Source organism: Orbicella franksi, chromosome 6 (assembly GCF_964199315.1).
Source record: "Orbicella franksi chromosome 6, jaOrbFran1.1, whole genome shotgun sequence".
Lineage (NCBI taxonomy): Eukaryota > Metazoa > Cnidaria > Anthozoa > Scleractinia > Merulinidae > Orbicella > Orbicella franksi.
Window position 1 is genome coordinate 1,061,216 of NC_138150.1, and position 25,228 is coordinate 1,086,443.

Genomic DNA, 25,228 nt, shown 5'->3' on the forward strand with positions numbered 1-25,228 from the left:
TCCCTGAATTCCTTCTGAGCTCAACCCTGGGATATAGAGCGGGCCAGTGAAAGGGAGAGTCCGGGAACTGGGCTACAATCCTGGCCAAAAGTCCTCGGGACACTTGACAAAATGACAACTGGTAACGCATTATTTTGAAGTGGGAAGTCATTGTTAAAATTTGCTCAACCCGCCTTCCCCAAAATAATGTCGGAATACTGGGTCTACTTTGGATGAATCAATATCAGCATTGTATTTGGGGTGGGGAGGGGGAGGCCGACAGGAAGACCATATGTCGGCAAAAGTGCGAAGACTTTTGACCAGGATTGTAGGTTGAAAGCAGAAAACCATGGTTAGTCACCCATACAGGCCATACATGCCCCAGTCAGGGGGTGGACTCCCAGAAAAATTGGGTTGGGGTGTGCGGCCCGCTTCCCAAAACCCTTACCCTGTTTATGACCTATGACCTGACCAAAAATACCCTGTTTTCAGACCTGCCTTATAATTAGTTCCCTACAGTTCAGACCGATCAGTTAAATTAAAGGCATTGTGAAGGGCTTTTGTTGCAATGTTGATGGTCTTAAAAGGCAATAATGATGAAAAAAGTAGCTTCTTCCGAAGAAAACATATCCAATTCAAGACTAGAGTGCAAAAACCATACCTTATTTGAGACCAGAATGGGTAAAACTGATACCCTCTATTGGCTGAAAATGGGACCGGGCCTCACACACCTATTTGGCCCATATAAGGGAGTTCTCCCGGGCATTCTGCCCTTCAGTTTTTACGTATACGTTACCATCACAACACACGATTCGAGAATGTTATCATAGCAATCAGATTCCATGGTGTTTACACACCCCTCTGTTTCATCTCATTTACAGTGATGAACAATAGCACTTTGACAGATCAGATAAATTGCACTTTTAACCTGAGTGCACATAGCCTCAGGCGTTCTAGATCTTTTTTGACACTCGATCACAGCTTAGAGTGCACAGCCGGACGTCAGCTGACACGCGGCCGTGTGGTGAAAAAAGTTTGCATGTAAAATTTTCCGTTTTTTGCAGATATTTCACAATCCGCAAAAAAATAGTTCTCTGAAAAAATAAGTACTCCCGCAAAATTTTATTCTTCCGCGAAAATTTACCCCACACTGTAAGATGATGAATAGAATAGAATAGAATAGAATAGAATAGAATAGAATAGAATAGAATAGAATAGAATAGAATAGAAAGCCTTTATTTTAACACAAGTTTTAAAGCTAAAATAAAAGAAAGACCTAATAACAATGTGATAATAAGTAAAAATTGATCTGACGATATTAGTTATCTTCTTCTAGACAAGCAGACGTCATCCAGAGGTATAATCTATTATCGCGCTGATCTGAGTCATTACCGACACTTAGCCTGCGTAGGCGTTTAACGGGGGAGGGAAGGCTGCCGAAACTTCCAGACCAGACAACTCTGCGGAGCTAGACGTTAATCATGTCCTAAAACGTAACGCCTTTTTCAGCTGTTCGTTGCTTTTTTGTCACTTTTCCGACCGCATTTAGCAAAAACTGACAAAACTATGAGGAAATGTACCCGTTTTGCTGAAAATCGCAAAAATTAATCCTCCACTGACAGTCTAAACAAGAAACAATTTAGTCTCTCCCATTCGTGAAACTACCGCAACCATTATTACGGCTGCAAATTCTGAATTTCCTTCCACTTAGTCCCTTCAAGACACCCAGATATCTCAGACTTTTTGTACTCCGCTGGGTGATTTCTTCCATAAGCCCCTGTCGTCCATTAGTATCGAGTTAACATTACGGGGGAGTTCTGCCCTCTCCGGTTATCTGAATCCAACTCTTGTTTGTTTGTTAGCTCAGGGGTCAGCTATTAACATCACTAGCGAGTAGAAATAATCAATTTTATGAATACAGGCTTGTCTATTATTATGTTACAAGCTGTCGTGAACAATGCTATTTTCTCAATCTTTTGGGTCATTTGAAAAGCAAAAGAATTGGTTTTTGTACTCGCCATTTTCGTGTTTCACCGAGGTTGACATAGGGGTGACATTTGACAAGCATCATTGTGAGCGCGAAGATTGTTGCTTTTGCTTCGCTGCGGGAAACCTATCAAACAAGAAGAGATCTTATGAGTAACTCTTGATACTGTGAATAATGGGAACGAACGACAGTCTAGACTCCAAGAATATGCTGATAACGTTTGGAATCATGTCTTGGCAAAATTTCGGGAAGTAATTTGAGTGAAGGAATGACAAAACATGACTGACATTACTTGTCACGTGCAAGATCTGTCAGCGGCCCGTTTACGTCATCTACGATATTGCAGTTGCGTTGTCTTAAGGACGATACTCTTACCACTTCCCTTGCTAGTTTGTGAATGATTTTTCAAGCGTAAATTGAAGGCTGGCTGCCTTAAAAGCACACGGTCAAGTCTGTAGGGAGTTATGAGTTATCTAGAGGAACCTAGCTTGCCCTCTACGCTAGGTAAGTGCCGCGAAATGCTGAATTTTCGTCATGGATCGCTAGTGTAGCAGCCCGTTTACTGTCGCTGAATGGTCCGTATGCAAGGTGTTTCGTTACAACCTGCTTGGAGATTTGCTCCAGTTACGATCCTTTCGCTTTTTTGTTATTTCAGAACTGGATCATGATGCTTTCTCTTTCTCTGACCTGGAGGAATGTTTTCCTTCTGACGACAAAGGCATGGCAGACGGGTAAGTTGATGGACTTTTGCGAAATCGAAAAGCTTCGGCACAACAACGCAATGTAAGTGAAATTCAAACGGATTGGAAACTCAATACGTCCCGCGAAAAGTCCGTGCTTTGCCCAGGCAGGTCTTCCCTTCTGATATTTTATGTTTTGTTGTCAACCATAACATCTGTTATTAGAAAGCTTCTGCAACTCACAACCTTAAGATGAAGCCACGAATTAAGAACTTAGTATTTCCTTCGAACTTTCAAGGCAATTGCGAAGATCTATGCTTATACCTTACTTGCTATTTTGAAGAAGATCAATTTAGGTCAAAAGATTGAATTCCGCCATAATTGCGGAGTAGAGAAAAGGTTAAGATCTTGTTTTTTAAAAGTACTTACTATTAAGGTAACGACTTTTAATTGAGTTTATTATTTCTGGCCGAAAATAAATTCGCTCAAACTTGAATTCGAACATTTGTTAGACGCGTTTTGTGTTGATCAAAGGACATCTAGAGCCCTGAACAAGAAATGAAACTTTATAGTGTTACTTTTTCTTATGACAAATCATGGAGCTATTCAAAATTCTGGCTTTGAAGTTGCCGTGTTTGTAGTTTGTGCAGGAAATATTGACTTAAGTTCGCTTTGTCTGGACCAGTTGCACTTCCTTTTATGTTGATGAGGAAAGTTGTTCATGCCTAAATTAAAGAACTTTCTCTGGTAGTATCCACTGGCGGTCCTTTCACAAGAAATCAAGACAAAAGTACTTTGCATATAATTTTGTCCGATTCTCTAATGAACTTTTGCTTTTCACGTGGTGTCAACATTTCATGTTTGTTGAGTCTATGATTTTGAAAGGGTAAAGAAGGTCGCGATTTTGCGTTTACCAGTTTTGCTTCGACGAATGTAAGGGCTTTTAGGAAAGATTAATAATTTAAGCTTTCGTAAAGTAGGAAATAACGAATCATTTTCCGTTGAAAATTTTTCAAATGCAAAGTGGCTATTTGATTGTGTAATTTCGGTACTTGAGCAAACACTCAGCTAGTGCAAAAACAAGCTCTCGAGTTATCGTAGGTGACATAGTAATCTTAATTAAATATTTTTTTTATTGTTGGACGTATTTACGCTTTCTTTCTTAATTCATCCATTATCCATCAGTTATTGGTTTGTTTCTTTGCCGTTTTGTGTATGATAATTACAGCTTGACTTTATGGAGGAAGTGCTTCATAAACTAATGCTCGGTTAATCATTACTTAAGTTTATAACTTACCGATTTTGTCATTGCCGACTCTCAACTTATTTACCGAAGCGTATTGTGTTACGTGATCATGTAAATCAGTAATTGTTTTTGCTATTGTACGTGTAGGATTTTCGCTTCTTTTGAATCTTTTAAAGAGGGATTAAATTTTAATCTGAATTATTTCAGTTTTTCTTGTCATGTTCCGTGACTTCAAGTGACGCGGTTTGTGGTAATATGCTAAATTTAGCTACCTTAAAGTGCTACTAATTACACAGCTGAGACAACTGAAACCGAGACCTTTAACGAGATGTTAGTAACAAGATCCACGCATTTACGTTGTATCTGGGTTTATAGATTTACATATTTTTTCTCGTCTTAACATGTATGACTAGTGGTAATCAAAGATTATGAGCGCGTTTTTTTTATCACTAAAACATATACGTCTTAAATGATTTCACTAGCTGACTTTCAACCTCTGTCTATTGCTAAAATCAACATTTTTTAATCAACAACCGAGGTTTACAGACTTAATATGTATGATTAAATCACTAGAATATTAGCTTTTGAAGTGTTTTTACTGCAAGTTTGCTGTAAACTCACGCTAAATTTGTTGAATAGTTGAACAGCTCATTTGGTTTAATTTTGGTCCAGACAAAGTGAGTTTGTTTGGTTTGCTGTTAATGACATCATCGAATTCGACACTTTTATAACAAAATATAGATGACATCAGACAAAAATTATGACCTTTCTCGACCTGGCAGATAAAGTAATATTGCACAAGATATGATCTGAAACAAAGCACTGCAGATCCTGTCTGAACAAATATGATAGTGTTTGAGATAAAAATATGACTTTTAATTAACAGAGGTAATTCATCAACTTTAGTCAGAGTTTGTGGCATTAAGTGAATATGTTTGAGAGTCCAAGTAAAATATTTTGACTGCCTTATTAATGTATACACAAATAATATCTTTATCCAGCCGAATGACAGTAGTTTGTTTTCTTTTCCTTTTGCATATAATTTCACATGTCAAGTGCATTGTTTTATATATTTACAGGACTGTGGGGACTGTATTATTGTATTCAGTGTAGCTGCTGTTTTTATCTATATCACTCATGAAATACACTTTGTACCCATATTGATAATTAAGTTGTTTGTGTTCAACTTCTTTGGTTGATCTGTGAGGTAACTTGATTTTTGAAGGTCTTGTAAAGGTGCAATTCTTGTCAACTTGATTTCTTGAAATCATAGTAGAAATCAGATTAGACAGGAAATGGCAGACTGCTCATCTGAATGCAATGCTTTTAGATTAATTGTCTCTTAATTACTTAAGAATGTAATAAAAGCTGTAAGTTCCTAATGCACTGGAAGAGGGATCAAAAAGTTTGAAGTGACTGACATCTAGGCATAACATTTCATTGCATTGTAATTTACCTGACAAAATCCCTCCATTGTGGCATTTTGTGTTTTATACTTGATGTAATATTGGGTTGAATGTATAATGTCATCAGTCTTTTAATTTGCATGACATTTTGCACATTTTCAAACTTAAATATCTCTGGAAGCATTTGCAAATGGCGCTTTTAGTCTTTCGTGGAATTCTATGTGATTAACCTAAAAATTAAAGGGGTAAAAATTTGATCATAGTACCACTTAAATGTAGGGTGCTTTAATGTCTGTAGCTCAAAGAGTTCTAGCCAGAAAAGCAGCATCCAAATCTCAGGTCACCATACCCTTTCAGGTGTAGAATTGGGCTAAACAGGGCAAGATTCTAGGGCCATTTATACAAGAAAAATAAGACACGGCTTACATAAGATACAAACTGGACCATTTATACAAGTGCGACTTATGTAAGATGCAAAGTTCTCCTATAAATGGTTCATGGCTTATTTGTGACTAATGCCTCGCTTTTGTGTTGGTTGTCATAGCAATAGCAGAATTAAACAAGCTGTGGAGTGAGCTTGCTCTTGTGCAGTGTGAGTTCGCGTCTTATGTAAGCTGCAAACAAGCCGCGATACCATTTATATCAGTGGTTGTGTGGCTGACATAAGCCAAGCTCAAAACCCTCATCTGACACAAGCCACGGGTTATGTTATCCGCGGCTTGTGTAAGATGTGAACTGGTTTAAATGTTACAGTACTGTTCATGCGGTAAGTTGGCACAAGCCGCAGCTTATATATTTTCCTTGAATGAATAGCTCTATTGAAAGTTCTTTTTGCTTTTCATTTACTAGATGCATCGATGGCACAGGACAGCTCAATTTTGGATTTGCTGCAGATGCAATAGCTAACAATGATCACTTTCTCTCATTAAGTTTAGGACCACAATACAATGGTACAGTATTACTATTTAATAATGGATTTTCACTTCAGGATCATTCATTGATTTCTTTCTCTTCCCATCATTACTTTTCAATAGATTGTCAGATTGTTTTTTTCTGTCCAACAGGTAGCCTTGGTTTTCCTATTGATGGACAGGGGATCTCCGTGGGACAGTGAGTACTCATTGAAATTACTTCTTAACCTTGACAAAATCAAGACTGCACAATAATTACACTTGAGCTGGTTTTTCAGACTAGTTACATGTACCCTCATAGCCTTCAGGCCCACAGTTGTTTGAAGGATGGATAACGCTATCCTCTGCTTAAAATTGCTATCCAGTGGTTAAGTGTTAACAAAACAAACCATGCTATCCACTGGATAGTGCTTCATCTGGTGGGTAGCGTTATCCTCCTTTCAAACAACCCAGGCTAGATCTGTAATTCCGTAGAACATTGTTCCCAGTTGAACCTGTGGAGGGTGTGAGTGACAAAGTATGATGGTGTAGTGATGTGCATAATTTTGTTAATTTTGTCCAGCCCTATTGACATTCCCAATTTTGGAGGACAGCACAGAAGTGGAAACTTTCCTTTGACGCCACCAGATTCAGATGGACCTGATTCACCAGATGTAGACCAAGGTAAGAGAATAGACTTTTGTCTAAGATATTTAAAAAAACTTTCCTGATTGCTTAGGGTGTACATTTGATTTTGAACCCCATTCCTTTTACAAGTTAGTCAACCTTTAGAGGTTTAAGTCCATTCCTTCTGACAGTATGTAATAGATCAGAATGTGGCCTCAATCTGTTACTATGCAGTGATTAGGAGTATATTCTATCACAGACAGCAGGCTCAAAAAAAGTATGGTCCATTCGTCCAGGACAAGTGATTTTCCTGCTGGGCTAGTAACGTTTGATTCTCACTTGCCCGATGGGCGAAGGATCAGGCCCGTTGTCCAACTACATCACTAAAAGAGCAAACTAAGACTTGCTCAAGCAAAATTCAGGAGAGCTACTTTTCCCAAGGACAATCTGGAATTCAAGTTTCTTTTGAACCCTGAGACAGTGCATGAGAATTTTTGGCTGCGTTCCTTTGGGGTGATTTGGATTAGGATCAGTGATGTTGGATGACTGATCCTGATCCAGATCACCCCAAAGGAATGCACCCAAAAATTAGATAGGCTGCAGCAATAACAAGCAATGCATGTTTTCTGCCCTTAAAAGAATTTGGCTGAAATCTCTCAAAGATCACTTTGAACTGACGAAGACTGACTGATTGATTGACTGCAATGACACCTTGTACATGATAACTGCAGCTTAACTTGATTTTTCTGATCACTTAGTGCTACTGTGTGGCTTGCCAGGCACGCGTAATGTAGTGTTATCGTCTTCGCACTCTGGAGGATTATATCTTCAGCAAGGGATTCCTTTTAACAATGCTGGAGAATTCCAGTCACAGCTGTCCCTCAGGTACATATATTATGTCACTTAATAATATGACCTGAATGAATATCCAAACCTCTGACATATTTAGTTAATAAAAGTTTCAGCCCTTTTGGTTAGAAGGCATTGAATAGGGCTCTCAAATGAAGATTCTTTAGAAATTTAGGGCTTTATGGCTGTATGTTGTTCTGTCCATGGTGCAAGACTTGCCCAGGGCAAGCAAAAATTGAGAGCTACTTGTCCCAAGGTCAAGCTGGAATTCACATTTTTTATGAGCCCTGTAATAGCTACATGTATAGATATTTCTAAATACTTCATAATATAAAATGGTATTGCACACTGTTCAATTTCTAATGATATTTACTGTAGTAGCTCAATGCACCCTCTATCCATGAACATTTTTCAAACTTGTGATACCTTGTGTTCATGAGTGATTGTTCTGTTTTTTACAGCAGTGTCTCTGAACCCAGACGGAAGAGAAAGAGAGATTCTGAGTGCAGTGAATCTTTAACAGCAAATGGCATGTCGTCTCTCAGGCTTAATTCATTGAAATCAGAGCCAGGTGACCAATATTTCCTATTTTTAAAATTTTGTTGAAGTTTGATTGGCTAAAGTCTCACCACTTAACATTTACATGTGGAAGTGACTTTTTAAATATAAATTTCCCTCTCAGATGACTACTGTGTGGACGGTAGTGGCTCTGATTGCCTGGATTCTCCTGATCCCTTTACCACGCCAGCGACGCCTGACCCAGAAAACTCATACCAGTGCTTAAAATGGTCCTCTTTTAAAACTGAAGAGCTTTGCAGCATGTTTGATGATGCCTCCCAAAAGCTGTGAGTACTCTGGACTGTTGATCATATAAATATGACATCAGTATTCTGAAACTAAAACACACAACATATCCTAACAATTGTTATTAGAATTGTGGCTTAAGGATCAGTTACAGATCTACTGAATTGTGTTGTTATTTGACTTTGCAACTCATGCTTTTATGACACGAAGCATCTGGGAGGGTTTATTGCAGCTACATCCTAGTTAGCAATTTGGGGTGCTTATCCATCTCAAGTTGTGCCCAAAAATATTTGCCAGATTTCCCAACAGTTTGTCAGCACCCAATTATATGCCTTTGTAGTAAGAGAGGTTAATAACTGTCAAGATAACATTACACTCATAGTGCACAGTGATAGCATGGTCAAGCATGAACTCATGCTAAGTTGGTTATTAATCCATCAAGAGTGCTGCTGATTTGAGTTTCACTAATGGGTGTCCTCAAGTGTATAATAGAATTTTATGTTTAATAAGATTTTATGCCCCCAGTTAGGCTCCCTGTAGCCAGCTAGTAGATTGATTTTATTGTTAAAGTATAAATTGACAGAATGAATAGTTGGATGTCACGTTTGAGTTACAAACACGGTTGCTTTTCTGTTCAGACCTCCTCCTCAGTTCAGAGTGGATGCTGACAAAGGCTTTAATTACTCATTTGCTGATGAAGCATTTGTTTGTCAAAAGAAGAATCATCTTCAGGTAGTTGAAGAAACCTAAGGGAAATAATTGATAATAAAATCTAATTATTGTAATAATTATTAGCAATTGTTTTCGAGCCGTGATAATACTGAACTTTTGCACTTTTGTTTGATATCAGCAAGTTAAATCCTGTTGGGACTAAATCTTTGTTAGTGTTTTAATTGTTGATCTCTGACTCTCTGACTAGCAGTAATAAGTAGATTTCATTTTGCATTCATTGCGTGGTATGCTTGGCTTACTGATCCATCAGGATTCTTCAAAAAAGGAAGAATTATATGTGTGCTACACTTCAATCACTCTCTTGCATCAAATCAATGGAACTTGGTCAAGTGGAACATGAAACAATCCACAACAGTTACTTTAAATATGGTAATGCTAGTACATAAGTTTTTTGATTTTTCTATTTTCTAGATCACAGCCTACATGAACCTGCAGTCTTCACGATTGCCTAAATATGTCCAAGGAGAGGTTTGTATTGACTGTTAACATTTAATGTCTTATTACAAAATGTACACAAGTGATGAGGTCATGCAAAACCTACATGAACATGAAACTTGTGTATGCATTTATTTTTGCTCAGGATATTTGCCATTTCTTGCTCTTTCATCTGATTTCTTATTGACGACAATGTAACTCTCCATTTCATATTTGTTCACCATAACTTTATACTCTTCAAACCGGACACTAAGACTACATTTTCCACTCTTGACTCTTCAGCAGTTATGCATACAGTGCAACAAGTCCTGTGTTATGAAGTGCTCCAGCTAAACCTACTAAACTTGCATATTGTTTTGTCTCTTAGCAAAATGAATTAAGACGCATTGACAAGTTCTGTTTACACCTTTATGGAATAAAGGTATGTTCATTACAAAGATGTTTCTCAAACTTGCATGCAGTTAAAATGTGCTACCTTAAGTTCATTGTAGGGATAATAATAATAATAATAATAATAATAATAATAATAATAATAATAATAATAATTAGACATTTATGTAGTGCTAATACTACGAAATAATTTCAATATGTGGAATTTTAATATGTAGACCATGCACAGTATGTGTTTGTTTTATACATTAGCATTATTGGTTTAAATTCTTTTTGTGGTTACATTGATTTAGATGGAATCTCAAGCCAGTCAAATTGGTGTTGAACAGTCTCAAGCAGACAGAAGCAAGAGGCACTATGAACCTCTGCAGTAAGTGATTAATTTGCTTGATTTAATTACCTCACAACCAGTACATAACTTGTGTTATTTTTCATTGCTTTCAGATTTGACATAACACCAAAAGAGCAAGCAAAGATCACTGTGGGAAGACTGCATTTTAGGTGCTGGATTTTTGTATCTAATTTCTGCATACGTGTGTGAAGATTTAAGAATTAAACAACACGACAACAACAAGTTTATTCGCTCATACATTTACAGTTTTTTAAAAAATATATTATATAAATAGAAGGACAAAAAATGTGCAACACTGCTCCTTACTTAATAGCCTGCAATATTCATTTCTGGATTTTCCAATTCTAAATAACGCTGTTCCTCATTCCTGAGTTATGATCCTCGTGATTCTTTATCACTTATTTCCTGATTTCAAATTCCTGGTTTTCATTTCCTGTATTCCAGATTCCGGGAAAAGCCTATTTAGTGTTATGTTGCTGGCTCTAATTAAGACAATAGCTGACAACTTCTTTAACCAAAAGTATGCTGAATATTCACCAGTGAGATTATTACCTTTAAGAATGCACCTCCTGAAAACATCATGGAATTAGACAGCATGTAAAATAATTTTTTTGCCACTCATCAGTGAAGGGATGAACGTTATCTAGTTTGTTTTCAAGAAACTTTCTTGTAATATTCAAATCTCTTGCAGTGAGACTACAGCTAACAACATGAGAAAAAAAGGAAAACCAAATCCTGACCAGAGGTAAGACAAACTTTATTATAACTGGCAATTCATTGCTATCACAGCTTTCCTTCACTTTTGTTTTTGGTGAACCTAAAATAGAGATGTCTTGATTTAAGATTGAGGGAATGTATAGCATCTGAGAAGAAATTATCTTGTCCAGCTGGTGCAAGTACAGTTACTGTAAATATTTTATATAAGGAAGTCAGAGTAGGGTTTTAAGTGTTTTTTTGCCCCGTGCCAATATATATTTCTTTTAAAATGTTTTGCTCATTACAACCAAGGTCTAAATGATATATTTTAATCCTTGGGTTTACTGTAATTGCTTAATTGTAATAATACATTTATTAATTTTCAAAAAGGAAAAAACATTTTTCATTTTACAAAACATGTTTTGACATTTCCTTATCATCTTCAGTTGCAAATGTTTGACGGTTGTACATTTGAATTTTCACTGTATACATGATTACTTTGTAAAATTACACTGTGAAATTTATGTTAACAATTTGAATAGTCAAGAATTTACTGAAAACAAAGAATAGCAACATTAGTTGAAACAGAATCAAAACCACCAACAGCAAAAAAAGAATAAATTATGCAAAAAGGAAACATCAGTCTTAATGGTTTAAAAAATTGTGATGTGCTACAATTATTATTGCAGATATTTCCTGCTTGTTGTTGCTGTGTATGCTCATACAAAAAACAAGGAATATTTGGTGTGCGCAAATGTGTCAGAAAGGATCATTGTCAGGGTGAGTTAATGAACACTCTGATCCAGCGAAAAGTAATTACCTGCTTTTTGCTTTGCTGACAGAAATCAAATTTCTCATCACGTATCAGTACATTGCCAAGTAGACAGTTGATGAGAATTAAGAAATTTGTCATCTACAATGGAACCCTGCCTTACGGCCACCCAGTTCATACAGCCACCTTGTTATTATGGCCACTTTATTTTGGCCCAAACAAAAGCCCAGTCAGTCACTTTAAAGAACCCCTTTAATATACGGCCACCCGTTAATATGGCCAGATTTTTGTGGCCTGTTGGTGTGACCATATTAATTGGGTTCCACTGTAGTAGGTTGACTACTTTGATATGTACCACGAAGCTCTCAGAAATGCTTGAGAATGTATCACAGTATTCCAAACTTGGGTCATAAAAGGCTTAATACCAGTACTTGTACCTCAGTTTCTAATAAAATAACTATTTTGCCAGGCATCCAATCCAGGCCAGTTTGAGAATGACATGGAAGCTGTCTGGTCAAGAGGGCAAACTTCAGACTCCGTGTTTCGAATGGTATGGCCTTTTTAATATTCTGTGAGTTGTTGTGCATTACGTTCTTGGTTCAGTGAGGAACTTACCATAACTACTACGTACTGTTTTGTTTATTATGTTTGTATTGTAGGGTCGTGTTGGTATCAATACCGACAAGCCAGAGGAAGCACTGTCAGTTTACGGCAACCTTAAGGTGACTGGGCGGCTTGTTCATCCATCTGACATCAGAATAAAGGAAAGCATTGAAGAGGTAACGTGTCGTCATTGATTTAGTTAGTTTTAACTCTTTTCTTTCAGCCATATCCTTCTCAATATCTGGCCAATCCTGGCTACATCTGTTCAAATCAAATCTCGATCAAATCCTGGTCAAATCCTAATCAAATCACAGGCTCATCCTGGCTAAATCCTGACACAAATCCCACCTCAAGCCTGACCAAGATCTGGCTAAATCCAAGCCAAATCTTGCCTAAATACCAACCAAATCCTGGCCAAATCTCATCCAGATCCCATCTAAATCCCAACAAAATACCAACCAAATACCAACCAAATCCTGGCCAAATCTCATCCAAATCCCATCTAAATCCCGCCTAAATCCCGCCAAAATCCTGTCTAAATCCTGCCTAAATCCCAACCAAATCCTGCATAAATCCCACCTAAATCCTGCCTAAATCCCAACCAAAGCGCACCTAAATCCCACCTAAATCCCAACCAAATCCCACCTAAATCCTACCTAAATCCCACCTAAATCCCGCCTAAATCCCGCCTAAATCCCGCCTAAATCCCGCCTAAAACCCGCCAAACTTCCACCTAAATCCCACCTAAATCCCGCATTAATCCCGCATAAATCCCGCCAAAATCCCACCTAAATCCCACCTAAATCCCACCTAAATCCCGCCTAAATCCTGACCAAATTCCATCCAAATGCCACCTAAATCCTGACCAAATCCCGGCCAAATCGCACACAAATGCAGCCTAAATCCCGCCTAAATCCCGACCACATCCCGCTCAAATCCCAACCAAATCCTGCCTGAACCCCAACCACAACCCGGCCCAAATCCCGACCAAATCCAAGCCAAATCCCAGCCAAATCCTAGTGAAGTTCGTGGTCACATCCTAAGCAACCCCGGTGAAATCGCGGTGAAATCCCTGCCAAATGCCAGCAAAATCCTGGTCAAATTGACTGATCGATTAATTGACTGAGTTACCGATTGGTTCATTGATGATTTCTTTCAGGTGGATACAAGTGAACAGCTTCGTAACGTGTCCAAAATGAAGCTGTACAAATACCGGTACAGTCGGGAGTACATGGAGCATGCGGGCTTAGATACAAGTGAGTGTGACGGGGAGGATACGGGAGTGTTGGCGCAGGAAGTTAAAGAAGTCTTGCCAGAAGCTGTCAAGGAGTCGGTAAGTGAGCTCATTTGGCTTTGTATGGATTCCATGCTATCGTAGTGATGGTGAGGTAAGTGTTGAAATGAGCACAGTTGCAGACGTACATTTACAGGCTAAGTGACATGAACAGCAAGTTGTTACCCTTTTGTATATGGTATACACACATAAGAAGAGAGGCAATGTGAAAGTAAAGAGTCTTGCCAAACAACACTCGGCCAGGGCTCCAACCTGGAGCTTTTGATCTGGAGTCCAGATCCTCTGGCCCTACCTACTTTTAATGAGGTGATCAAATCTATCACAAATTGCGTTTTGGAGTTGTTTTACTAAGGTGGACGGATGATAGGGACAAATTTCTTCTGAGGATTTCAGGTTTGACCACCGAACTGTTCCCACTGGAGGCACCTCTTACTTTTGATTTGTCTTCTGTAGGAAGATCTGGTTCTAGCTGATGGAAAAACAATAGAAAGATTTTTAGTGGTCAATAAGGTATGTTTTAATTCCATCCTTCAATCAATCTTCATTTATGGAGGGCAAAACACCTAATAGTTATACAACTTATAAACTTGTGGCCCTCTAATCCAAATTCAAACTAGGTATAGCTATTATTTATTGTCTAGACTACATGTCTAGAGTTATTCAATGAGCGTACATTCTCATTCACTGTTGTGCAGTGTGTTTGAAGTCAATTATTCTTCATATTACTTACAGTGTCTCTCAGTGCACTGTGCCAAGTATCGACGCAGATCAACTGACCCACACTGTATTTTGCAAAAATGCCCTGAAAAGTCACTAGCACCCATTTATACTCCTGGGGTGAGGTGAACCTATTTTTCATTCCAAGTATTTCGTATCGGTAGGCTCTTGTATTAAAACAATGCTTGGGATACATAGTAACCCAGGAGGGTATTCATTACTCAGTCCCAGGGATGGAGACAACTTTTGTGAGACTAAAGTTTCTTGACCAAGGACACAACACAAAGACCCTGGAGCTCTGCATGTACATGTTCAACACCGTAGCCATGAGGCCATTGCCTCTCTGCAGAGTATTGTAGGCTTAGTGCTAAATACTTTTGATTGTGCCTTCTCAGGAAAGAATCTTCATGGAAAACGTTGGTGCAGTCAAAGAGCTTTGTAAACTGACGGTATGTGTCTACTTGAATCATTTGAAGATTTTTTTTTTTGCAGAATCGTACTTCGAAAGGAATTAAGAAAAAGTCGCAAACCAACTTGCCAATTAGTGATGGATGTGGTGGACGCTTTGTACGTCATCGAAGAAACTTATCGACAGTTTCAGTCGCCTGAAAATTTTATGTAGTTTTGACAAAAAAATATGATTGTGCTGGATTGCATTTCTGTTGTTGCTCCCACAGGACAATCTAGAAGTCAGAATCGACGAGCTGGAGACAGTGAACCAGAAGCTGCAAAGAAGGCGATGTGACACTGTTAGCACGTTCAGTAGCTTGAGCTTGTCACGCTGTAGCTCCTTCAGGTTGGTGTAGTTACAGTCGTTCGACAGCCTGACCGAAAGAGAGTTTTTCTATGTACTTCAATTTTGTCCTGCGTTTGTCATCGCAGGTCCTGTTTGTTCTCCCAGTTTTCCTTTTGTGTTTTTCTACCATTTCCAGGCGTTATTTCGAAATTTTCTGTTGGGTTTAAAGGAGCTCAGTCACGGAATTTTCAGTTATTTTAGCCATGTGCAAAATTACCTTTAAATTAAAGGAAACCTGAAAATAGTAGTTTACTAAGATAGAAAAACACCAAAGAGATAATTATAAACCATAAAGGGACAAGGATGGTTAAGGATGGAGAAGATTAACATGGATTGCAATCGACGAACTTGAAAAATTTAGGCTGAGCTTTTCAACACGCGCAAACTGTGACGTAGCTCCTTTTACCCTGGAATCACCTAAAATGTGGGCAATTTTTCCAGCCATTCTGCTGCTCTTAACGATTGTACTCTTAATGATTGTGTGATTTGTTTGTTTCACAGAGCATCAATAAACAGCAACAAACAATCTCAAGAACGTCGAAAGAAATGCCATCATCACCATCACTGCCACCATCATCACCATCACTGCGCATGTGTAAGTACGCTAGTTTCTTACCAGTATTCAATCTCGTTCCCAGGGTCTTCGTTCCCCTTGACCAGCGGTCGGAAAATGAGAGCTCTGGGAGCAACCATTTTGAAATAACCGAATTCTGGTGTTCTGCCCATCCGGTTTCATTACGCAGTCTGCATCTATGGCGCATGCCTGAAATGGTTGCTCCCAGAGCTCTCGTTTTCCGACCGCTGGTCGAGGGGAACGAAGAACTCTGAGAATGAGATTGACCAGTATTCCTTTCTTTTATCATCAAGCTCTTTGATGTGGGCCTGTCAGCGAGTATTTCCTTACATGTACGTTAAACATTACTAAACGGTTATAGAATAAGAACTTGACGAACCTTGACGTGAAAAGCACGGGTTTGAGTGAAACTTGCTAAGTGCAAGTGTCCTGTTTTCAAGTCTGACGATATTGTAATTCATTCCCATCCTCGACATCGATATTCATTGTCACTTCCTAATGAGTTCCTTCATCAAGCATCAAGCCACGTGTGTTTTTTTTACGATTTAAATACTTTTTTCCTAACAGAGACACCACGCTGTTGTGTATGAAGAGCAAGGTTGGTGTTCGCCAAAGTTTATGCAGTTCCTCATCGTCACGCTTGTATTTTTCATGGTTGTTAGGTAAGGTTTGCTTCATAGGTTCTCAAAATAGGATCATTCAATTGCGACAAGGGAGTATTTCTTGCTGCCTCGTTGTTCTACGTTTCCTCGTCTAAAAAGCCCTTTACTTTACTCCTATGGCTCTTCTACCTCCCTCCTCTGTGAAGTGAAGAGTTTACGGTCTCAGGTTTCTTAATAAGTTGAAAAAATGAAACATTCTTTTTTAGTCCCCACCACAACATTTTCGATGCAAATTGTAGGAGACACTCGACGAACGTTAAGTATAAAATACTTGAGTATATACCAAAAAAAAAAATCGGTTCGGTTTGCATCGTATTAGGTCATCAATCCAAGCTTGTTATTGCAGCATGAAATGACTAGAGAAGTAATGCCTTAAATATACGAGGTGCTAGTTCATTGCAGATCGTCAAGCTTGTATGTGGCAGTATTGAAGTGTTTTGGCCAAGTAATACCCTGGCTCTTTTGGAGGTCATGTATAAATTCTGTTAATTTGGAATTGTTTTCCAATACAGCATTGCAGGAATGGCGACCATTTACATCTTGCAAGACAAGGATGATGAAAGTTCTAGAAACAACAGTCAGGGATATTCAGGAATGGGCCTCGGGATCGGCAAGAACGATTCGAACCCATCCAGCCTGACAACAAACCAGCCTGCTATCTCAGATGTCCACTCAACCACCACCACTGTGAAACCACACAAAAGTACGACGTCTGTCTCGAGATCAGATCATGTTTTCACGGACCTGCGAAGAAGCCAGAGCACTGGAACAACGCCGCCAGGCATTGTAGCAAGACCGAAGACAACCTCAAAGGCAGTCGGTAATTTTCATTCCAAGAAACTAGTCTTGTTCCCAGTACTGGTAAAGTTTCTGCTGTTAAAATGGAATTTTACTATCCAATCAGAATCGGAACTTTTTCGTAAGTTGCTTGAAAACGGGCTCGGCTATTCTGAGAGACCAGATTCTAACGGATTTTGCCATATTGACCAACTTCTGATTTCTCCTTGCCTTTCCAGCTTATTGTCACCAGGACGGTCATAAGAATATAGAAACCCATCTACATAGAGATCTTGTTTAAATGTAATACGTTCAAATTCTGAAAACCAACATTTATTAAAATACAGGCGGGCAAGCAGCTACTGAAAATAGCTTTTGAACTGAAGCCCATTTCCAACGTAAGTTTTCTTTTTTTCTTTTCGTAGCAAATCAATCTTCGCCAACCTTGCAGTCAACCCCCAGATTGTCTAAGCCCAGTGAAGCGACACCGGTGAGCGAGGGGAAAACAACGCCGCCCAAGAGTGGCCAGTGCTGCAATCAGAAAAACATGGAGTATCCTTCCAAACTACTACAAGGAAAAGAGGTCTATGATGACAAGCCCAACATAGCTGGCAGTAAGTAGTGTTTTTGCCTTATAAAAAAGGAATAAAGGGGTGAAAAGGGTATGTGAGTAATCAAATGACACTGGTTATGTTGCCTTATTTCAGGGGTTAGTTGGTTATTGTCTTTAAACGTCTTAAAAATTCTAATTTGCTGCTCTCCATCTCTCATCTGACCCTACTTTCTAAACTCGGGAAAAATGTGTGGACTGAAATGACTTTTAAGATTAAGTGTTAGATTTGTTGTTTTGAATATTCGCTGAATCGATGCAAGATTAAGTTTCGTCTACTTTTGGTCCAATCTACAAATTCTGGCTCGATAGATGATCGTTTTTGCATGTATGTAGGTGAAATACAGCCGTGTACAAGAATATACAATACAGTTATAAATCTGCATTACACATTTTCATTAACCTTCCTCTCGTTTTGTACTGTTTTACTCTAATTTTGTAGGTTTGCCTAGCACCAACTTACATGACCCTGAAATTCGCATCCTGGAGAACAACTACGTCATCACGTACAGTAACAGAAGGTGAGAACTGATCACCGTCACGTGATCATGACGGTGTTGCAAATGTTACTTCCCTGTTAACACAAGATATTTTAAGTCAAATTGCTATGTTACACTAACGAGAAACCAGTCATTAAAATTTGACTAATAAATAGTGCTACCATTGAACACCGTTGTTGCATCCGTTTCTTAATAACAAAAGCAACAACAACAACAACATACACAGACACTTTATTACTAAATAAAAAACTCTTAGTTACAAAAGAAAGATAATTGAAACAGAAAACTAGGTAAATTCATCCAGAATAACTTAAAAGCTAATCGAGTTGAGTGAAATTGATTAGTATTTACATAAAGAAGTTTACTGATTTTATTGTCTTTATTTTTGTTGTTTTGCTGTTGCAGCTCTCATAACTCATCGCATTATATTCCATTCAGCGCTTACTTGCCATTTCAACCCATCACGCTCGAAATCAAGTAAGAGGTTCTCCTTGTTACCTCTACTTTGATCAGTTTTATATCTGTTGCCCTAAAAAGTAGCTCCTAGACGCGTCTCTATCGTGCTGGTACAAATCCACCAATGACGATGAAGGTGCTTTCTTTCTGGTCAATCAGGTGGAAGCCCGGCCAGGGCTCGGACTCAGGCAGTTCGATACCGGAGACGTGCGCACTGACCATGAGGTCACCGCGCCTCCAGATAAATGGAATTCCGTTTATCTCTGCGGTCTTCAGTTATAACTGAGTGAATTCATACTTGTCTTCTGTTTTTAGCTCCACGGCAAGCTCGATAGTGCTGCTGTGTTCTCACTCTTTTAAGCATGATTGTCCTGAGAGGAAGACGCATCCACCTTATGATACTGCTCGGAAACAGGTAAGATTAACGTAGCTCTGCTGATAGTCCTTTTCTATTACCTTTATTCTTTCGCTTCCTTGTTATTTACAGAAATTGTAGAATGACTCTTCAGCTCAATGTAGCTCAATAGAGCGTAGCCTGCGAACGCAGACGTATTTCCGGCTGTCACTTGGTTCCGCCGAAAAATAGTGTCTGCGAACCCGAACCAGGAAACGATTTCTGTGACGTAATGACTTTTGTTTCTCCTTGGCCAATCAGATTCCGTGATAGAATGAAACTCGAGTGCTCCTCGCAGCGAATACCTCGCGCAGATTCGCGCAGTAGTTCTGGGGTTATTTGAGCTAAACTGTGATTGGCTTAGAATTCCTACGTCACAGAAATCGTTTTCTGGCTCGGGTTCGCAGACGTTATTTTTCGGCGGAACCAAGTGACAGCCGGAAATACGTCTGCGTTCGCAGGCTAAATAGAGCGTGGATATCTGTACTAGTTTCCATAATTTCGTTTTCAACATTATATATCTGTCCTCATTTTCTTTGTACTCTCCTCAGGACTCGTGGAAAAAGTGTCACAGATGGCAGCTTCCGGTGGCGTACTATTATCAGAGCACTTATCACTTCCGGCTGGTTCTCTCGCCAAAAATCGGGAATGTCACGTGTCACACACTCTCACAACCAAATGGACCTCGACTTCAAGACTTTTATTTCCACTTTATACGCAAGTGTAACACATAGTTTAGATTTAGTTCATAGTTTTGCTGCTTCAGGGTATTGCTTTTACTATTTACATATTATTTTATAAACGCTGAGGTTTTAAGTTAATTCTAGGTATTTGTTATTTTGGCTGGTTTGGGTTCGCTTCTCGTATTAACTTCCTAACTCTATAAGTCGGTCATGTTTGGGCCCGTTTAGTGAACCATTATTTTCTAAGTCTAGCGTAAGTCGTATAATTTTCATTAACGATTGAGGTTTTTATGCTGCGCAAGGTGACTTTAACTTTTAGTTCTCTGGATAAAGCCCTAGCGTGTGACCAATCAAATGAAAGGTATGGAGCAGTACTTTCATGTGGTACTGTTTATCTTGTTTTTTAATGACATTTTCACTTTAATTGTTTATGACATATAAAATGAACCCTGAGGAACGTATTCTTTTGATTACTTTACCCAGTTTAGAATTAATAGCGCACCATTCTTGATTACATTTCGGTAAATACTCTTTACTCGAGGAAAGACCCAGAACGAACTCCTCTGTAAGACAAATAGAAAACATATAAAGATGATATTTTTGGATCGTCACGCGCTTTCTTATCCTTGCGTGACCATGTGGATATCACCTTGTGGATACCATGAAAGAGGCCAATCACATATTCAAGTATTTTATACATGAAGTGGTTTAATCCTGGATTTTTTTATCTATAGCACATATTTTTCATTCGTATTACAATATATCATCAAAGTTTAGTTAGACATTTTCGTATTAAACTTAACGAAATAGGAGCCGTTCTTAAAATTAAACAAACTGACAAGTTTAAACTGACGGTTTTTCTGGCGGTCAATCAAGCAATTGTGTGACGTTATCGGCAAGTGCCTATAATTTCAATTCGCTGCTGTAGATCATTCGTACGATGGCAAAGGACTGCCCTAGTGACAGCGGTTAAAGATACCACAATTCTAAAAACGGCCGTGCATATTTCTTTTGATTTTTAATGCAAGAAGCTCAGTTTCTCTCATTCTAATATTGGTGTGAGAAGTCTTGACAAGTTATGATGTAGAATAATTGTTTTTTACTGAACTGGTCTCAGTTCGATGTTTTAAAATTCTGCAGTTGTTTAATATACTTGTCAAACTGTCGATTAGAATTTTCAGGCATCGAAAGCGGACTATTCAATCACTGATGCATCACAATTTTCAGCAAAATTTCATCTACGTAGCTCTTTTTAATAATTAAATGAAATCTACAGGCAAATATTCTGTGTACATATATTGCCTCAGTGCATCAGAAAATTCGATTTGAATCTAGTAATATAGAAGAATTGTACAGAACAAATTTTACGAATAAATCACGAGTCGTTAATTTTTATACAAGACCTCCGGATTGATTACTGCTGCTGTGTTATTGTGTGGGCTGGGTAAGCTAGCAATTTGTCCCGCTAAAGGCGACAGGATAAAGAAGGATACGGTTGTAATCCTCCTAATCATTTAGGATGTCTCGACGGAAGATATTTTGCTTGTCAAATATGTTTGAATATATTGATTTGTTTTATTTCTTATGAAGGGATAATCTTACTTGCTTTCAAGAATAGTTCGAAATGGTTCAACTCTCCAAACGATAATGTGTAAATGAGAGTGAAATAAATTTTACAAGTCCACGGGCACACTTAAACCACATCACGTACAAAACATTTTAGGCTTGACAATCAAGAACAAAAATGTCTATCTTCGTCTTCCTTGTTACGAGAACGAGGAAATAACTGCTGCGGAAGCAAGATTTTTTGGCCTTTTTTGGCTTTGAAAATCTACTTCAGCAACAGTCTTGGAAACAAAATTTACTTCCGCAATAAGCTCGGAGACAAAATTTATTTCCGCAACAAATGTTGCGTGCGTGCACCAACGGTGAAACATTCAAGGAAACGGCGTTGCTATAGCAATATTTTCTCGTTCAAAGGGACGTATATGCATTAGATCAGTAATTCTTTATATGCCTTACTTTCAGAAAGGTATAGGGCGAGAGAGAAAGAGAGCGAGAATCTTTAGAGTGGACTTGTCCCCAGTCATTTCCCAGAGGAAGTAGGACGGGGATAGTTATACCCGCGTCTAACGACTGGGGACGAGGGTTGTCCTTGTTATATTCAGACGTAGACGTGATTCCTTACCCCTCCCCACCCCTGACAGTACCACGGAAACGCTAAATCTTCCTAATTTGTACCCATCGTTGTACCCTTTGGCTGAGTATTACTTCATTACTTTTTGTCTACCTTGGTAAATTATTCTTTTGAACTCCCTTCGATTTAAACTAATTTTCAACGACTGAAAGCACAGTGTCACGAAATTTAAAGTCATCAGTTTTCTCGGCGGTGTAAAAATAATCGTTTTTTAAAGGCACCGAAACAGTAAAGAAGCAATAATAAGGTAAAATAAACAAGACCGGCCACAAGTTAAGAGGATTAACAGGGATTATCATCGACAAACGTATTTGGTTTTAGCCATTACTTCAAATTAATTCGCCTTATTTGTAGACGACGACTTAGCAAAAACGATGGATGCAGCCGTTGGTTTTGAATTGAAGAGCAGTGGAACCTTTTAGAAAAGAATGCCTCGTCAGTTTACACTTGATGGCTTTTTGTAATTTTGTTGACAGGCTCTAAGTGAGAGTGAAACAACAGTTTAATCTTTCGCTCGTTGCTGGGAAGAAAAGTCGTGTTTGCTCAACAACAGTATTGTGTTACCTGTAACTGCTCAATATTCCTTGCTTCTTTTCATTCTAATGTTACTAGTGTAGCGCTGTAAAATGACACCTGGTCTTAAAATCTTTTTAAAGCACATAAACAAAAGATCAAATACACTTTGACAAAAGGTTTCCTCTCACGACTCGCCTACACGAGATAACATACTATTTTTGGATTCTTTGGTTTACTGTTAAAACCTTTGCACAACTGAAAATTGACTATCAGGTATAAGTGCGGTTTTATACACAGTTACAATATAGCTCAACATGCGATATTGTATTTGAAATTAGTAGTCAAAGTTTTGTTTTTATACCATAGCTATACGAATCGAGAATGAGTTGCATGTTACTGCAATGTGAAAGATAAAACTGAAATACAAAGTGGGCGACAAGTGTCACTGAGTTTGCCATCCTAATGAGTTGAAACACGATGTTTCAAGTTTGATAAAGCAATAGTTTTGTCAGTGACGGTTGAACATTTAGCTATACCTCGTGGTTTGAGTGATATTGTGAATCTCATTATCGCAGCTGGTGTGTCTGGAAGCAGTCGGTGATATTCTACAAGGGGCTTCGCGTCATCAAGGAAATGCTTTTGACGCCTGACTGTACTTGTAAATGAAGTAATTAGTCCCCAAAACAGAACTTAAAGATTCAAATATCCGAATGTCAACACACTTTTCATTACTTGTTGAAACGAGTTGCATCGCACTGTAGTCTGTTGAATTTTGACATTCGCAGTTAGCCAGAGTTTCCGTGTTATTTTGTTTCAAAATTGCTTCCTTGTTTTGCTTTCGGTGTAGCGCCAGTGGAAGTCTGGATTGAACACGGAAGTCCAATCAGAGAAAATCGTGATCGCTTGAAGCTTATGCTCAGTTCAGTCTTAAAATCTATCTGGCCTGCACCCATTGGTTTTCTCTTGGCTTTGCTCGTCATAATGGCGTGTATTTTTCGTAAGCGGTTCTTCAGTTGTTTAAAGAGTAAGCAGAACAGCGTGGAATCTGGAACTTACAGACGAAATGGCGAATTCGACGGCAATCTTCCGCCAAGCGGCAGTAATTACGAGAACACACAACCTGATCAAGAATTCTCTGATGGACAGCAACAGGGTGAAATCCACGACTGGATGCTTCCAAGCGCCGTCAATATTATTTCTCCTGCCATAAATGGCACCTTAGCTCGTGGAGACATGAATCAGGGTACAACGAATGATCAAGAATCATTCCGTATGGAAGACCCTCCACCATCGTACAGCTCACTGTTTTACTGTCCACCGCCTAAATACGAAGACGTCGTGAGAACTCAGTGAGTGTCAAACACAACAAACTACATCATTTGACCAGAAAGATTTCAGAGTTTTATATAACGATATGCACGTTAGATTATTTTAAGTACAGAATCTTTTTATTGCGTCAGAATGTATATATGAACAACTCTAAGCAGCCTATATTACGTGATTTTAATTTATTGAGGAAAAATTGCGATTACAAGACACAGTCGAGGAACGGAACATTGATGAAAAGACAGTCTGTGAAAGAACTGAACTGTGAAGTGATTAGCATTTCACGATGACGAGTCAAATATTTTTAAAATATTCAATATTGTACATGTGAAGAAGGCTTGATATTGTTCAAGTCAAGTGGTTCCCATGACACTTTAGAACACAATTGTGCAAACAGTTAATGATAAGCCATTTTAATATTAGAATGCTATTATCGAAAAATTTACTCCGAGGCTCGTAGCTTGGGAAATAAATTACAAACAAAATCACGCCGAGGCAAAAGACTGAATAGTTTTACTGATTTATTTTGTCCTGTTCGTAAAGACTTATGAGTTAAGTTAGGCATCCTGCAAGAGAATAGTCCTTTGAAATGTCCGGTAGAACGCAACGCGCGGGACGTACGCGAAGCGTGAAGCGTGAAGCGACAAGAACCACTCGATGTCACGCGAGCTCTCAAGTGTTGACGTCATAAGCCTTACATAACCACAATGCTTTCCTGTAGGATTAATACTGTTTTAGGATCAGCGATCTGGCGTCTTTTGCCTCCTGGTTGAGGAATTCAAAAACCTAACAAAATTAGCATTTAAAGGTTGATTTAGATTGCTAGATCGTTGTTGTGTCCAAGGACTTTCCGCGACAACGATCTAAACGAAATACTATTTATTTGGTGGATAAAATTAGTTGTGTCACATTTAATAGGAATACTAATACTAATACTTAAAATACTAATAATACTAATAATACCTTTTTTTGTAACAAAAATTTTATTTACAAATCATCAAATAGTTACAAAGCAATAAAATATTGAAAACATTATTAAGTTACGAGCTATAATAAGAAGACTGTATTGATCCTTTGTTATAAATGACATCAGATGAAAAACAAAATAATGGCTCAGCTTCCAGAAAATGAGACAAAAAAATTAACCTAATGAAAAACTTGCTTTGTAAGTAGTCTAAACATCGTATTAAGCATAAATAATGTCAACTACAAAAATGACAAACACTTCTTGGCTCAGTATTCCTGTCTTTGGCTAGAGTTCCCCAGAAGTAGCGTTCT

General features: G+C 38.4%; 1 protein-coding gene across 1 annotated transcript; it reads left to right on the forward strand.

Moving 5' to 3' along the window:
* Positions 1-1,392: 1,392 nt before the first annotated feature.
* On the forward strand, positions 1,393-25,228 carry LOC145489008 (myelin regulatory factor-like). The gene is made up of 29 exons (XM_081467893.1): positions 1,393-2,470; positions 2,622-2,697; positions 6,148-6,248; positions 6,363-6,408; positions 6,772-6,872; positions 7,574-7,700; positions 8,126-8,235; positions 8,347-8,509; positions 9,107-9,200; positions 9,612-9,668; positions 10,003-10,056; positions 10,319-10,395; positions 10,470-10,526; positions 11,069-11,122; positions 11,763-11,853; positions 12,315-12,395; positions 12,505-12,624; positions 13,608-13,781; positions 14,196-14,252; positions 14,855-14,908; positions 15,137-15,255; positions 15,757-15,850; positions 16,397-16,491; positions 17,004-17,311; positions 17,694-17,882; positions 18,321-18,399; positions 18,784-18,855; positions 19,150-19,249; positions 19,780-25,228. The coding sequence occupies exons 1-29, from the start codon at positions 2,431-2,433 to the stop codon at positions 19,960-19,962; spliced, it is 2,973 nt and encodes a 990-aa protein (XP_081324019.1). The 5' UTR covers positions 1,393-2,430; the 3' UTR covers positions 19,963-25,228.